General features: G+C 39.2%; 2 protein-coding genes across 4 annotated transcripts in view; one reads left to right on the forward strand and one right to left on the reverse strand.

The window, feature by feature from the left end:
• Positions 1 to 17,784, forward strand: part of SH3D19 (SH3 domain containing 19) — a 166,748-nt gene that overhangs the window by 25,170 nt on the left and 123,794 nt on the right. The window lies entirely within an intron of this gene.
• Positions 42 to 6,395, reverse strand: PRSS48 (serine protease 48). Its single transcript, XM_087437249.1, is given in 5 exon segments — positions 42 to 317; positions 2,688 to 2,857; positions 3,548 to 3,813; positions 5,827 to 5,989; positions 6,377 to 6,395. Coding segments are annotated over 5 exon segments (894 nt in total).

Below are 17,784 nucleotides of genomic sequence, written 5' to 3' on the forward strand. Positions count from 1 at the left end.
TTCGTAGCCCTGTACTTGGCCAGTGGCTTCAGCTACACTGCCTACTCTCCTGATAAAATGTTAGGCCCAGAGGCACAGGAGGGTCCCAGGAGAGCCAGAGAGAGCAGTACAATAGGGAACAGGAAGTCAGATAAGTCCAGATTGTTGGTACCCAAGATCTCAGCTCTTGAGATAGTGGTGTTAATCCATTTTTGGTAGTAAATCACATTGGTGTAGACTCCAGGCAGAGATTTACCACATCCTATCCCCCAGCTTACCTATCCTATCTGGATCCATACACCATCAATTTGACATGACAGAGGCCCTCCAAAATCACCCTAATGAAGAGATAAAGGTTATGAGCATAGTGAAAAGGGACCATGAAGAGAAGAGTGGTCATAAGAGGTAGAGAGTTCCTTAACAGGGCAGTGGAGCCCATGGAGCTACAGAACTCTGGACGGAGCTGGATTTCCCACTGCATTAGAGGGAGATCACGGGAATTCTAGAATCACAGAATTTGAAGTTGGCAGAGAACTTAGCTAGATATATCAGTAGTTTCAAAATACTCATCTGTGATAAAAAAGAAATTAATGTGATGAGTTTTTTCACTAAATTTATTCAATTGAATGAAGTGTCCTTATTTTTCTATTCTCAGATTCTTATTGCCTTTTTTAATGTTAAAATAATCCTTTCTTATATTAAATGATAGTGATAGTAGTTGTAGTGTGGCTCTGAATCTTGCTGTCTCTTTCTTTTTGTAACAGCTTTATTGAAATACAATTCACAAACTATACAATTTACCCATTTGAAGTGTACAATTTAGTAGTTTTTAGTGTACTTACAATGTTGCTCAAACATCACCACAACTCATTTTAGAACATTTTCATCACCCCCAAAAGAAACCCCATACCCATTAGCAGTCACCCTCATTTCCTTCCAACATTCCCAGTCGTTGGCCAACCAGTAATCGACTTTCTGCCTCTACAGATTTGCATATTCTGGACATTTTGTATAAATGGAATCATATAATATGTGACCTTTTGTGTCTGGCTTATTTCACTTAGCATACTCTTTTCAAGGTTCATCTAAAATGTAGCATGTATCAATACTCCATTCGTTTTTATGGCTGAATAATATGCCATTATATGGATTTACCACATTTTGTTTATCTAGTCAACAGTTGATGGACATTTGAGTTGTTTTCATTTTTTGGCTATTATGAATAATGCTGCTATGAACATTCATGTACAAATTTTTATATGGACTTATGTTTTCATTTCTCTTGGGTGTATACCTAGGAGTGGAATTCCTAGGTCATATAGTAACTTTAACCTTTTGTGAACTACTAGATAATTTTCCAAAGCGCCTTCACCATTTTACATTCCCACTTAGGTGTATGAAGGTTCCAATTTCTCCACATCCTCGTCAACTCTTGTTATTGTTGATCTTGATTATGGCTATTCTAGTTGGTGTGAAGCTGTGTCTCATTGTTGTTTGATTTACAAATACTGAATATATGGATGGGAAATCTTGGCAGAGATACAGAAAAATGTGCATGTGTGTGTGTGTGGGAGGAATAAAAACAAATGGTCATTCTAGAACTAAAAAAAATCTGAAATAAAAATTTCATTGGATGAACTTAACAGTAAAATGTAGATGACAAGAGAAAGAGGCAATGATCTTGAATATAGATTAATTTAAAAGTGTCCAATTTGAAGAACAGAAAAGGTAAAAATAAAATGAACAGAATATCAGGGACCTGGGTGAAAATATCAGAAGGTCTAACTTATAAATTTCTGGCTTCAACCAGAAGGAGAAAAGAGAGAAATGAGGTAGAATAATATTTGAAGACAACATGAATGAAAATTTCCCCAGTTTTGATGAAAGATAAAAAACTAGATTAAAAAAACCAAAAAACTCAATGAATTCCAAATATGATAAATACAAAGAAAATCACACCTAGCACATCACATTCAAACTTCTGACAGTCAAATATATGAAGGAAATATATAGAAAGCAGCCAGAGCAAAACAACATATCACACTCAATAGAGGAAGACACAAGTGATGGATGATTGTCCATCAGTTATGATTAGGAGACAATAGAATGACATCTTTTTCTTTTTTTTTTGATAAGGAAGATTGGCCTTGAGCTGACATCTGTTGCCAGTCTTCCTCCTTTTGCTTGAGGATGATTGTCGCTGAGCCAACATCTGTGCCAATCTTCCTCTATTTTGCTTGTGGGAAGCCACCACAGTGTGGCTTGACGAGTGGTGTGTAGGTCCGTGCTCAGGATCCGAATCCATGAACCCCGGGCCACCAAAGCGGAGTGTGGGAACTTAACCACTATGCCACCAGGCTGGGCCAGAATGACATCTTTTAAGTGTAGAATGAAATGTTCTACTTGAAAAATTAAAATGTTAGTAATTCTGTGTCAACTTCTTAATATATTTATAATTTCTTAATATATTTATAAAAATGTACAAGTCTGTGAAAACTCAATGACCAATGGTTAGCATTGCTTTAGATCAACAGTTGCAGAGATTAAATTCATAGATAAAGGTTAAGTGACTTGTTTAGGGTAACACAAGAATTATTGTCAGAACTCTTTTCTCCTGATTCCCAATCCACTGTTGTTTACAGATAGAAAAACGTGGATCCAAATTAAGATCTCATGTTAAAAAAAAAATTTCAAGAGCAAACTCTAACCTGGCAAGAATCCTTCATTTTTTGAGTATCACCAGCAAAAATCATGTCTTCTTTGATGACCGGCTCTACTTCTGGCAATGAGATACCGATTGGGTTGTAGAGTTGTTCACAAGCCTGGTGGTCAATGATGGGTATTTCTGCTTCCTGGAGGGTGGAATGGTAATCTGTATCTGTAGAGATAGGCAGGGTTGAAAGGAAAAGCAATCTGGAAAGCTACAAGGGCAACATACAGTCATGATGTGCAGAAATCTCTGAATGGGAATCTAAAAGCAAAATACAATCACTTTCCAGTCATATTTGCTAATGAAAGAATTTTTTTGGGTACAGTTAATCTAAAACAATGGATAATTCAAAGTTATTTCTATTTATTTGTGGTTTTTCTAATGTGTCAATGTGGGGTGTTCCTAATGTTCTAAATAAAGAGAAATTCTGATACATTTTGTTTAGGTGAAAATGTGGGTATTCTGAGGCATTCTAAAACTTCTTCCTTTCCCATTTTTCTGCTCCTAGCTCATTTCCTGTCTTGTCTTTACTCCATCCTGGGAAAGAGTTGACACAACACTTTAAAAACAGATTTAAAAAATGCTAGACTCTCTCCAAACTTTAAATGAGATTTGTTAACCTCTGTTTCAGAGAGGTAATTATTTGTTTAAATTGTTAGTATCTGTTCTTACAGCTATAGACTCTAGGCAGGATATAAGAGTAAATAAACATATAAATGTGAAAAAAGACATTTTATTTGAAGACTTATAGATAATATCAATAGGTTGATCTGGTTTTGTTGAAAAATATTTGCCATAGTAATGATATGCCTGAAATGTGAGTGTTCTGGAGTGGGTACAAAAGGGTGACATTCTCACCTTCACTTTCCTTAACTTTTCCCCATCCAGTCACCCAGCAAGAGCCTGGAACTGTCAGCTGCTTTGTGATACTGGGCAAGCAGATGGGCAGGATGGAAGAAGTGAAGGTGACTCTAGAGACCAGTTTCAACAAGGCGATGTCTGCAGTTATATTTTGAAATTTGGGATGGATGACGATTTTGGACACATGATGCTTCACACCTTTATTTGAATTGCCTATTTTAATCGATCTCAGCCACACAGTATATTGCCAAGGAATCCAGGTCCTAAGGGGAAGAGAAAGAGGAGAATGAAAGTAGAGCATGCTTATGTGCTACAGCTGGATCAGAACGAGCTACCTATGTGTAGCACTAAGTCTCTAGGCCAGAAAGGAGGGTAATAGACTTGGAATTAACCAGACTGCTTCCAACTTGGACTAGAGTTGGTTTGTCTGTTTTCTTCTTCGCTCCCTGACCACTCTTTCTTTTGCTCTCCACTGTTTCTATGGTCTTCTCTTATATGCTTATGGCCAGAGTTTTCTCCTACATTTTCTCCCTAATTCTCTTATTCACCTCTCCCATTCTCCATCACCTTTTCCCATTTCAGCCATCACCTTTATGCTTAATAGTCATTGTTTTTTTATTGCCAGTTTTTATTTCTGAGCAGTAGACCTTTATTTCTAAATAAAAACTTAAAGCAAAGTATAACCACCAAAGTTTTATTTATATATATACACACATATATAAAAGTTTACATATATACTACTTAAAATGTCAAGTAGTTTGATAAGATGTACAAAATAAATAAAAAATAGAAGTTCTCTGCCTTACTGCCCTCAATTCACACTATCCAAAGGCAATCACTTTCAACTCTTAGCTCTTTCTCTTAGTATTTTCAAGAAACCCTATATATTGCTGTTAAAATTTTTTTCTTTCACTTTTAGAATACTGTATTTTTACTGTAGAAGGTGAGGATTGAGCCAACAGTCACTCCCAACCCCCACCCCCTTCCTTTTCACCATCCTCTTGTCCTAAGTACAACTTTTTGTTAGATCAGTATTTAATGTGTATGTTCTTGTGACTATGTAAACATTATTCACTACTGGGCCATATTGCGTACTGTAACTACATTTCCTGTAAAACTTTTTCCTTCTCCTGGAGTTAATAATGTGGTCTCCCTTCTTTGTTTTCTTAGTTTTCTGTATACCTATCACTAATTCATTATTCATTCCCCAAACTCTGCCGGAAGTGTAAATCTCTCAATATGTTGAAACCTGCCAGGCATTCAGTCCATACATACTATCTTTTCTGGAGACCTCTCTGCCCTCTTGCGCCAATCTTGGCACTTTTCTTTATGATTTTCTAGGGGATTCTCTTCTGTGTTCTATCTTCTTTTTTCTGGATCCCGTGTTTTCCTGATTTTTTCCCCCCTTTATTTTGGTGAAGCACATTCTCCTATGGCTTCCTGAGAAAATGTGCATGAGAGATAATATTTTTGCTGCTTTTTATATTTGAAAATGTCTTAATTCTATCCCACACTTGATTGATAGTTTGTATATGGGTAAAATTCTAGTCTGGAAATAATTTTCTCTCAGCATTTTGAAGTTATTACCCTATTTTCTTTCTTTCAACACAGCTTTCAGTGTTGTTATTGAAAAGTCCTGTCATTTTGATTTCTGTGTGTGTGTATATGTATATTATCTATTGTTGCATAGCAAGTTACCACAAAGCTTAGAGGCTTCAAACAACATATATTTATCTTACAGTTCCTGTGAGTCAGGAATCAGGTGTGACTTAGCTGGGTGCCTCTGACTCAAGGTCTCTCACGAGGCTGCAATCAAGGTGGGCTGCAGTCATCTCAAGGCTTGACTCCAGAAGGGTCTGTTTCCAAACTCACTTATGTTGGCAGGCTTTGAGTCTTCACTAGCTGTTGGCTGGACACATCAGTTTTACATGGGCCTCTCCCTAAGGCTACTCACCGCATGGCGCCTTGCTTCTCTCACAGCAATAGCTCTGAGAGAGAGCTCAGATTGTGTTTGTGACCCCAAAAAAGCTGAAGACAAAATTCCCTGACTGGTGTTTAGGAAGTGATTTGGCAAAAAGTAAGAAAAGTTTCTAATACAGTGCCTGTCTCCATCATTTCTTTTTCTACCTCTATGCCCTGTCCTTAGTCCAAGGTGACCTAGGGTTTCCTTTTGCCTACCCATCTTACCACTTTCATTTGTCTGTTGATTCATTCACGAAATCATTCAAGTGTTTATTGAGAACCTATCTGTGTGCTAGCCATCAGCTAGAACTCACGATTGTATGCAGTGTGCTGCTGTCAGTATCCACCTCTCACTGATGAGGGAACCTCCACAGACATGGGTCTGTCCCAAGTGCAGGCTGACTTGCCAAGGCCAGTGCCCCGCAACAGCATCCTGGCCACCTACAACAAGGCTTAAGTATACAGGTCGTCCACATACTAGAGAAAGAGGAGAGGGGGAATTGTGGAAATCTGGGTGTCCTGTTCCTCCAGTCCCATCTTCTCATCGTCCCCAAACTTCCATCCATTCCTAGGACCTGAGTCCTCCCTAGCCTCCATACTCCATTCTATTCCAGTTCCAAACCCAGTAGTCTTGGGCCCAAGTGGAGACCACTCACCTGGCAGATCTTTCTTTTTGGGAGAAGAGCATAGGCAAGACCCTAAGATAAACACACCATATCATTAATATATAATAACACATCTTATATCTAGATTCACTGAACAAGAGAGGCTTCCCACATATTGAAATTTCTCGGATTGATGTTAAAGGCCAAATTTTTATAAATGTCTACCCATTAGTGGGAATCTTGATAATTACATACTTACCTGCCTTCTTTAGCAGCATACATGGAACATAATCTAACTTTTACTTGATGATTCAAGGTTGTCATCAGGAATATCAAGTATATTGGGTTGTAAATACAATGATGCCTTCAGATGCTTTGGAGGTTTATAAGCTGTTTACTTTTGTCCTGTTTTCTTTCACTGAATTGGCATTTTGTAGTACTTGTGTATTTTGTACTTTCTTTTTTGCTACCTGTTATCTTTCTGCTACTCTCAGCCTACCCTGCTTTTAAACCACTGTGGGCCAGAAAAATAAATCAACAAGCTTATGCCTGAAATCATTGAACAGCATTTGTACTTTGAGTTCTGGCTGCTTGAAATGCTCTTTTCCTAGATCCTCTTAGCTAAATCAGTCATCTCCTTCAAGTCTTTGCTCAAATGACTCCTTCTTAGTGAAACCTTCCTTGACTACCCTATTTAAAATTACAACATGCCTCTTGCCCCTGTACTCTAGATGCCCCTTTCCTTTCATAGTATTTATTACTTTCTAACATGCTTTATGATCTGCATGTTTAATATGTGCATTGATTATAACCCACATGAGGGCAGGGATCTTTGTTTTGTTTACTGCTACTTCCAAGAGCCTTGGAACAGTGCCTGGCATATAGTATCCCCTCAGGACTTTCTCCGGGCACACTATTCACAAGTAATATCCCATGGGTGAAGTGTCATATTATTCTATATGATAACTTCTTGAGCCAAAAAACCTCTGCCTCTCCCCTCCCCACCCCACCTCAGGGGCTCACCCAGCAGAAGGACAGTAGAAAGACACAGCCAGCAGGGCCCATGTCTCTGTCCTCAAAATCAGCACTTCCTGCTCTGGACTCAGGCTTCTAGGGAGAGGCCAGCTGGGGAGCAGCCAGAGAAGGGGGCCAGGACCAGCTTCTTCTCCTAGATGGATTCCTCTGCTTCACCCCGCTCCTTTCCTTTGGTTTTTACCCAGGGCCAGGCGCTGAAGGGACCAGACTTCAGACATGTAGCTTCTGGGACCAGGACCCAGGACCCAGGGGGAGGAGCTGGGGCCTGAGGTGACCCCTGCTGTCCAGAGAGAGCAGGCTATCTGGGGTTTCTGCCAGTGGGGTGGGGGAGGGAAGGTAGAAGGGGGTGAGTGCAGTAGCTGCCTGCCCCTGATACTGAGCAATGGGCTCGCTCTGCTTGCCGCCATCTGAGCCAATTAATCACAATGAGTTAGAGATCGAGAAACAAGACGTTTAATTAGATTAGCCAGCAAATCAGAAGACAGGTGACTAATGTCTCAAAGACTCATCTTTAAAGATTACAGAATCTCGAGGCAGTTATATAGGGAAAATGGGCAGTAAGGAGGGGGTCCAGGGATGTTGGTCTCCAAGCGTGGCGGGCTCCAGGCATCACATTGTTCCATTATTCTGTCAGCTGTGATGGATACCTTGTAGGTGTGTTTCCCGCCTGTGGTCAGCCTGTTCCTGGAGAGAAACTCATAGAACAAAGTTTTTAATTTATCAAGCTATTGGGGAATACATACATAAGCAGAGGCCGTAAATCAGGAGAGCATGTGAATTTTTTGGAGTACGTGCAGAGCAGCAAGTAGTCACACGGAGGAGGGGCTAGGGCCATTTGGTGTAACAAGATGGCCTCACTTATGCTACTTATACCCTGGGCAGGTTGGAGGGCACTGGAAGGAACAGGACTCAGTCTGCAAGGAAATGGAAGATGGACAGGATTCTTCAAAAGCAAGAAATGGAAAAGAGGAAATAAACCCAGTACCTGGCTAATTTTTCCTCATTTTTTTTTTTTTGTGTTTTCATCTTCATTACAATGTTAGCCATAGAATATACTACAAGTCAGATTTTCTGGGAAATAGACTCTTACGACAGAAATTTGTTTGCAAGAAGTTTATTGGGGAGTGGGCTCAGGATCAACGCCGCAAGAGGGGATGGAGGCAGGGTTGGTAGAGGGAGAATTAAACTGTAATGCATCTGAAACAGAGGCCTCAGCCAGCCCTACAAGTCGCTCTGGACCTGGGCTGGCCCTGCAGAGATGTCCTGAACTGAGACAAGAAGGCTGGGCCTTTGGACTTTTGCATGATTGGGTGCAGGCTGCCTCCAAGGAGGGGGCGTTACCTGGGGTGAGGTGGCTCTGTTGGCAATTCTTGGGATGGGACTTAGCTGTGAACTGTCAGCAGCCAACACTCCTGGTTGCTCGGAGAATGAATGCGTCCGTCAGTCCTGAAGTGGGATCTGGGTGGTGCAGCACAGCGTTGGCTACAGAATTCTTCTCTGTGCCTTTTGTGTTTTCTGTACCAGTTGATTGTAGGGTACTAGGTCTGTGGAGGCAGAATTCAGTGAACTGTTAAAGCATGTTATCACTCACTTATAGCTTAAAATATTGGGAGGTTTGAAAGAACCATATGATTAATTAAAAAATAATGGAAGACCAGAAAATGTAGCTATTTTGGTAAGGTTTATTCAGTTATAAGCAACAGAGACTCACTTAAACTAGCTTAAACAAAGAGAGGATTATTTTAAAGATTCTGTTATGGGTTGAAATGTGTCTCCCAAAAAACTCATTGAAGTTTAATCAGAATATGACCATATTTGGAGATAATGCTTTTAAAGAGGTAATTGAGATAAGGTTAGGTCATTGAGGGTGGGCCTTAATCCAGTATGACTGGTGTCCTTATAAAAAGAAAAGATTTGGACACAGACACGTACAGAGGGAGAAGATGGCTTTCTACAAGCCAAGGAAGCCTGGAATAGATCCTTCCCTCATGTGCCTCAGCAGGAACCAATCCTGCTGACACCCTGATTTCAGACTTCTCACCTTTGGAACTGTGAGGAAATAAGTTTCTGCTGTTTAAGCCATCCAGTCTGTGGTACCTTGTTACGACAGCCCTAGCAAATGTATACAGATACCTATGGAACAACGAAGAGACGAGAGTAACAGGAACATGTGGAGCTATCATAGGGCGGACTTGGAGACCAGAATGGGAGACCAGAACTGCAAGGGAGCTCAGGATTCATGATGGCTCAAGAGCTCATAGCAGGAGTTCAGGATCTTCACTCTGGTCCTTTGCCATTTATATGGCTCAACCACAGTTCATGTCTTTTCTTTCTATCCTACCATAAATGACCCAAGTTCTTCCTTATTTTTAGTTCAGATTCCCAAGAATTTGAACAGATTATCTTTTCTTACCAGGACATAGGTTCATGGCTGTGGACTAATTGTCTTTGGAGTAAGTGCCCTTATGCATGAAGTGGGGAAGATGAGGATGCAAAAATGTGGCCAGCTAAGCAGCAGGGACTGTTGTGGTGGGTCAGACGCCAAATTTGCTATATCTCAGTACAGTAAGATGTTTACTTCTTTAAACACATTTTTTAAGATTTTAGAAGTGAACACTTGAAAAAAATTAATTTTCCATTTACCTGTTTACTGACTGCCACAACTATTAGTTTTTACCTAACTTATGTTTCTCAGATCCACTTGTCTTCGTTTGTGTCGCTTGATGGGAATGAAAATCTACTACTATTACGTTTATGTTAGTTCCTCCCTACATTTTTAATGGTTTTTGTTTTATGTATCCTATTTGTGTGTGTGTGGTTTATACATTCATTCTCGTTGTGTGTCTATCACTCACTGTGCTTTTTATCATCATATGATGACTCTCTTAGTACTTTTCACCATAATTTTTTCTGAAATTAATGTTGCAACCTACAGTTTTTTTTTTTTCCTGAGGAAGATCAGCCCTGAGCTAACATCCATGCCAGTCCTCCTCTTTTTTTGCTGAGGAAGACTGGTCCTGAGCTAACATCCGTGCCCATCTTCCTCCACTTTATGTGGGACGCCGCCACAGCATGGCCCAACAAGCGGTGTGTCGGTGTGCGCCCGGGATCCAAACCCAGGCTGCCAGCAGCAGAGCAAGCACACCTAACCGCTACGCCACAGGGCCGGCCCCGCAACCTGCAGTTTTATCCTGCTCATTTAATTGAAGAAAAAGATTTCTTATTCATATCACAACCATCTATATGGGTATTCTAATTAATTTATGGTATCCATAGGCAATTTTAACTATTTAGTCAACTCATTTAAGTATATCTTTTAAAAAAGTCAGACCTCATCTCAAATTTGAGATTTGCCTTCAATTCATGTTTGGAGTAAAGGTAGTGATTTTGCAAAAACACTGTTGTGTTTTGTGATGTCTTTTGCAAAGACATCAAAGCTCTGTACAGGTCTTTCTGTTGATTTATCAAAGGAACAGAAATTTGCTAGATGCTCGTTGCCCTGTGAGGGTCTTGTGGTTGTCCTAGATCTGTAGACTTTTATGTACCTGTACAAATCTGAAGTCATTGATTAATACTTTTTACATATTAGTTGGACTGCTCACAGAATCTCTTCTTTTCCCTTCTGTTTAAATGTTTTATAAAAATATATTTTTGGTTTGGTTTCAATTTAGTTGGAAATAAGCTTTATTGGAAGTAAGACAGCAGCTCCTTACTCAGAACATTGGAAGTAAAAGGAAAGAATTAAATAGTTATCTTGCTTTTCTTGTCCAAACTGTCGTTCAGAGTAAAAAAATGGGCTTAGCTGATAAGGGAAGAATTCCAGCTAATAAATGTGTTTGGACTGATAGAATATGAAAACCACCACTTGTAGCCCCTCATGAGATAATTGATTCAAAGGATGATTATCAATAGTTGAAAGCTTTAGATGAAAAGTTGATGGAGTGCTCACGCTGTAATCATTTGAACCCTCTGATCAATCTTAGCATCATGAAAAGTAGGATAAGGCAGACATGTGCCTCTTGTTGTGACATCGTATAAAGCAATATCCAATGAAGTATTCTTGTTAAAAAAAGGTGAAACTTGAATCTCTAAAGCTGCTTCCACTTACAACAAATGGGGGGGGGGGGATAAAGGAATAAGTTAAATTACAACACAAGGAAATTAACTGACAAATCCAGAATGTGGGACATTTTATAAAACAACTGGCTTGGTTTCTATAAGAAGTCAATGGTATGAGGGTAAAAAGGGAGGGAAACTCCTCTAAGTGAAAAGAAACTTAAGAGACATAAGTGGGTCTGCTCCTTGTTTGGATCCTCATTTAACAAACCAACTCCAAAAACACATTTTGATACTATCAAGGAAATCTGATAATGAACTGGGTATTAGATGGTATGAAGGAATTATTGTTAATCTTGATAGGTGTGATAACGTCATTGAGTTATGTAAGAAAATGTCCATTTTTAAAGAGAGAGTTGGAAGCTATGAGTCCTTTTTAAATCTAAGCTAAACTCTTATCATATTAGAGAAATCTCTGGTTTTCAGCCCACAGTGCTCTTCTGTCATTTTCAAGGGGATGGGTATATGACCTTAAGCAAGTCACCTTTTCCCTAAGGCCTGTTTTTTCCTGTTGTACCATGAAGGCTTTGGAATCAGTTGATGATCTCAAAGATTCTTCCTCTAGAGATATTTTTCTTATTTTTGGTTTACCAATCAAGAAGCATGCTGGTTCTGCCATTTTACTGCTCCCTTGCTTCTTTTAAGATAAGGAAGTGCCAAGGTGTGAGAAGCAAGAGAGTAGGTGCTTAATGGTCACTCCAGAGACTTTCTTGAAAATAGCTCTTTTAGCTTTCTGCTTCTCTCATCATGCTCAGTCTCCAGATCTTAGATTCTCTGTTCCCAGATCATTACCCTGTCATCGTTAAAGTTATCTATAAATACGTCTGCTCTACACAATAACTGTTGGTTTGAGAAGTGGCAATGTGGTGGTGGTGGTAAGAACTTTATTACTTGCCACATGGCTGTGGCCAAGTTACAGCCTTTCCCTCTTTGTAATATGGGAATAATAATACCCGACAAGATTTTTCAAGAATTAAATGAGATCTAGGGCAAGTACTTAGCTTGGGTTTGGCCTATTTAAGCATGCAATAATAAATAGTAGCAGCTATTTTTATTATGGTTGTTGTTGAACTAATATCCCAGTATTAAATATTAACTTAATTCTGGGCAAACAGGTCATCTTGGTGGTGGCTTAGATTGATGTTGATGGTGCCTATAGATCAGGATTTCTCAACCTTGGCACTATTGTCATTTTGGGCTAGATGATTCTTTGTTGTGGGGAGCTGTCTTGTGTATTGTAGGGTGTGAAGCACCATCTCTGGCCTTTACCTACTAGATGCCGAGAATACCACCTACCCTCAGTTGTGACAACCAAAAATGTCTCCAGACATTGCCAAAGGCCCCCGGGGGGGCAGAATCACCCTCAGTTGAAAACCACTGCTGTATAGCAAGGATACCACTTTAGGAATGCAATCTTCTCTTGAGCACACTGAGAATAAAACAGGGACAACAGTAGATTTGCAAGTTTTGTAGCGTTTTGCCTTTATTTCCAGGAAGGGCAAATGGATTCCATTGTCTATCTTCGAATTCAACCTATCAGATCAATCTATTATATTGGAAAATGAGTAATCCTCTATGAAACAGTCTCCTAAAGAATACCTGATTTCCCTAGCACATGTGTAGCAGGCCCTAGCTTTTGTCTTTTCTGTCACCTTGCAGCAATAAACACCTATGCCCTCTATTAAAAGATTCAGTCTTGGGGCTGGCCTGGTGGCGTAGTGGTTAAGTGTGAGCACTCAGCTTCTGTGGCCCGGGGTTCGCAGGCTTGGATCCTGGGTGCGCACCGACGCACCACTTGTCAAGCCATGCTGTGGCGGCATCCCATATAAAGTAGAGGAGGATGGGCACAGATGTTAGCCCAGAGCCAATCTTCCTCAGCGAAAAGAGGAGGATTGTCATCGGATGTTAGCTCAGGGCTATCTTACTCACAAAAAAAAAAAAAAAGATTCAGTCTGGTCTTAGTCCTTGAACTCGGACAAGAAATTTTTAGTCCAACTTTAGTTCCACTAAGCAGTATGTCCTGGAACTAGTTCATATAAGCCCTGGACAACCTTCTGGAGACAACCTTCTTCTTCCCAGCTCTTTGCCTTATTGGCCAGTCTATAGTTTCCCTCGCCTGCACTTACCTTCTCCACAGGGACTGATCTGCTCTGAGCTCCATCCTACTTGCCCATTGGATGCCCTTTAACCAGTCACCCTTTGCAGAAGTTGGTCTTGTTCTTTTGAAAGAAAAAAGATTTCCCTTTTTATATTTATTTGCTTATACTCATATTAAAGGAATTCTTCCTTATGGTTTTGACAGCTGGCTTTCTATAGTCTATAGCTCTCATTTTATTGTTCAGAAAATAAGATTTGATACTTTCTGTTTGCAAGACACTATCCTAGATGCTGCTAGAAGCTCAAGAAGTTGAATAGGACAGCAGGTTCTCTTCTCAAGACTGTTTTTATCTATTCAGAAGGAATAGATAAAATGTGTACCCAAATAATATAAATGGAGACTATAAGAGGAACAAATAACTAGAACTAGAAGGCAGGTGTTATTTTGGCATAGTATAAGGAAGAACCTTTAATAGAGCACTCTAACAATGAATGGAGGTAAGTTGGTATTGTGGAAAGAGCCGTGTCTTTTATTAGACAGTCCTGGATCTGTGTAATCAAATACTAGCTATGTGATCACAGGCAAGTTACTTAGCTTCTCTGAGCCTCAGTTGTTTTATGTGTGTGTTTTCATTTGTGAAAGTGGGATAAATAATACCTTCTTGAGTTGTTAGGACTATATAAGATAATATTTAAAGTGACCAGCATAGTAACTAATACAGAGGGGGCATAAAGTAACATATAAATTCCTGTCATAGTTAGGGGCTGGCCCCATGGCCTAGTGGTTGAGTTGAGCCTGCTCCACTTTTGCGGCCCGGGTTCATGGGTTTAGATCCAGGGTATGGACCTATATCACTCATCGGCCATGCTGTGGTGGCGACCCACATACAAAAATAGTGGAAGATTGGCACAGATGTTATCTCAGAGTGAATCTTCCTCAAGCAAAAAGAGGAAGATTGGCAATAGACATTAGCTCAGGGCGAACCTTCCTCTGCAATAAAAACAAAAACAAAAAAAACTCCTATCCTAGTTAGAGATGAGGTAAAGATGTCATGTCACCCAGAGAATCTACTGAGGCAGGTCTTTCACAGGCAATATGACTTGGCTCAGATCATGTCAGTGTAGGCTCTGGGCCCTTATCTTTTTGGCTTCTGAAATTCAGGTCTTGTCAGAGCACCTGGAATAGATCAAATTCAAGAAACTCACTCACTAAATTTTGAGAGACTTGTATATGAACCAGAGTGTTTATTTGCAATGAAGCCTATTCATTGCCATTATTTGGAATTTTCATTTTTCCCTACCAGGGAACACATCTTCTTGATATGAGTAGGGAAACCAAATTAGTAAGTGGGTGGTGGTTTGAAGTGGCTTCAGGTCAGAAGAAGTGGAAATGGCCAGTCTCCATGAGCATTTCACTTACTAGGTTGAAATATCACTTCTTTAAAAAAACTAGGTGAAAGAGCACTTCTCCATAACAGAACATGTTTTTTTTTTTTTTATTGGTTTATAACATTGTAAAAATTTCTGGTGTACATCATTGTACTTCTATTTCTGCATAGATTACATCATGTTCACCACCAAAATACTAATTACAACCCATCACCATACACATGTACTGAATTATCCCTTTCACCCTCCTCCCTTCCCCCTTCCCCTCTAGTAACCACCAATCCAATCTCTGTCCCTATGTGTTTGTTTATTGTTGTTATTATCTACTACTTAATGAAGGAAATCATACGGTATTTGACCTTCTCCCTCTGACTTATTTCACTTTGCATTATACCCTCAATGTCCATCCACGTTGTCACAAATGGCTGGATTTCATCGTTTCTTATGGCTGAGTAGTATTCCATTGTGTGTGTATACCACATCTTCTTTATCCATTCGACCCTTGATGGGCACTTAGGTTGCTTCCAAGTCTTGGCTATTGTGAATAACGCTGCAATGAACACAGGGGTGCATGTACCTTTGCAAATTGGTGTTTTCAAGTTCTTTGGATAAATACCCAGCAGTGGAATAGCTGGATCATATGGTAGTTCTATCCTTGCTTTTCTGAGGAATCTCCATACTGTTTTCCATAGTGGCTGCACCAGTTTGCACTCCCACCAGCAGTGTATGAGAGTTCCCTTCTCTCCACATCCTCTCCAACACATGTTGTTTCCTGTCTTGTTAATTATAGCCATTCTGACAGGCGTGAGGTGATATCTCATTGTAGTTTTGATTTGCATTTCCCTGATAGTTAGTGATTTTGAACATCTTTTCATGTGTCTGTCGGCCATCTGTATATCTTCTTTGGAGAAATGTCTGTTCAGGTCTTTTGCCCATTTTTTAATTGGGTTGGTAGTTTTTTTGTTGTTGAGATGCATGAGTTCTTTATATATTTTGGAGATTAAGCCCTTATCAGAAGTATGGTTTGCAAATATCTTCTCCCAATTGTTAGGTTGTCTTTTCGTTTTGTTGATGGTTTCCTTTGCTGTGCAGAAGCTTTTTAGTTTGATGTAGTCCCATTTGTTTATTTTTTCTATTGTTTCTCTTGCCCGGTCAGATGTGGTGTTTGAAAATATGTTGCTAAGACCGATGTCGAAGAGCGTACTGCCTATGTTTTCTTCTAGAAGTTTCATAGTTTCAGGTCTTACATTCAAGTCTTTAATCCGTTTGGAGTTAATTTTTGTGCATGGTGTAAGGCAAGGGTCTACTTTCATTTTTTTGCATGTGGCTATCCAGTTTTCCCAACACCATTTGTTGAAGAGACTTTCTTTTCCCCATTGTATGTTCTTGGCTCTTTTGTCAAAGATTAGCTGTCCATAGATGTGTGGGTTTATTTCTGGGCTTTCGATTCTATTCCATTGATCTGTGTGCCAGTACCATGCTGTTTTGGTTACTATAGCTTTGTAGTATATTTTGAAATCAGGAAGTGTGACACCTCCAGCTTTGTTCTTTTTTCTCAGGATTCCTTTAGCTATTCGGGGTCTTTTGTTGCAGAACATGTTTTTTAAAATAAATGTGAAGTTTATATTCCTCAGACTCAAAGTCGGTCTCTCTTAACAATCTAGGGTCTAATGAACACATATAGTTGTCTGGCTTTTGCTTTAATAGATTCTATATTGATCATCCCCTTCATAATAGTGTTTTTCTTCAGTGGGTGCATAATACTGTTGATTAGATTTACACTTTCTCAGGTATGATCTCATTTCTGGTATGTTGCTTTGAGATTATACCCACATTTCCAAGTATAGCTTATTCCTAAAACACATAAGGCATGTATTTACTGAAATTTTTTTTGGGTTCTTGCTACAGATAACTATCTCACTCCATCTCACCCATTATTTGTATATTTTATTTTATTAAGTTTCAGTTTTAGGGGATTCTGGTAGGCAAGGGGTGAGACAGTGCTGTGTAGTGAAAATAGTTCCCCCATTCCCAACAGTTAGTTAGTTAGTTTTCCAATGCTGCTTTATTAAGAAATGTAAGGATCATCCATTGGGTCTATTAAACAAGCAAATTTATGCCTTGAGTTGTATCAGAAAACTTGTAAGGTGCCTTCCAACCATTTTATTTTATGATTCTAAAACCTGGCTTTTATCTCCTTGTTGGATTCCTTGGCTTTAGTATCTAGATCCATCATCTTTTCTCACATTCTTTTATCTTTTTTACTGAGAATCCCACATATTTAGTGAGTTTATCTTTTCTTTTGCTGAAGCATTTTCCACAGTGTCAATTATGCCTTGCTTGCAATTCTGTAGTGTTGTCATATAAAAAAAAAATCCTGAGGAGATCTTAGTAACATGAACAGTGTTCTTTTGAGAATAAATTGTAATCATTCTTTGAATCCTGCTTGTATTTTATATAATTTTTGCATTTGGGGAATTAATTTTTCACAAGGTTCTTACTATTTTCTTCATAAATATGGCAAGCTTTTTAATGGCCCAGATTTAATTTACTTATTTTTGTGTAATTATCTTATCTTTGCAGTTATTAATGAAAATTTTCATTTTCAAACAATGATTTTATTGGTATTTAATGAAATTTGAGCAAAGGATGTTCACTTTGCTGTTGTTTATTCCACTGTCTCGCCAAAACTCTTCCCAATTATTTTTTACTACTATTTGTCAAGTAATACAGAGTATCCTGTTATTATTTTAATCAGTATCTTATGAAATCCATAAATTAACCTAGCTCTGGCCAGTGTTGGATCCCATATTCTTTCCCACTCTTTGTATAATAGAGGCCCAGGAAAAGGATAGGGATAAAGCAGCGATACATTTCTTATATGAGACATGTTCTCAGACTACTCTCTGTTTACAGGGTAATATGAGTTGGAAATCTCTCTAATAAACACCTTCCCTAACCCCAGTATACCTATTAGCACAATCATAAAGAGCTTTCAGTGGGTGGGGTTAATGAGTGACTCAGAAGGCA

The sequence above is a fragment of the Ceratotherium simum genome, chromosome 12, assembly GCF_057802395.1.
Source record: "Ceratotherium simum simum isolate JZ-2026a chromosome 12, ASM5780239v1, whole genome shotgun sequence".
NCBI lineage: Eukaryota > Metazoa > Chordata > Mammalia > Perissodactyla > Rhinocerotidae > Ceratotherium > Ceratotherium simum.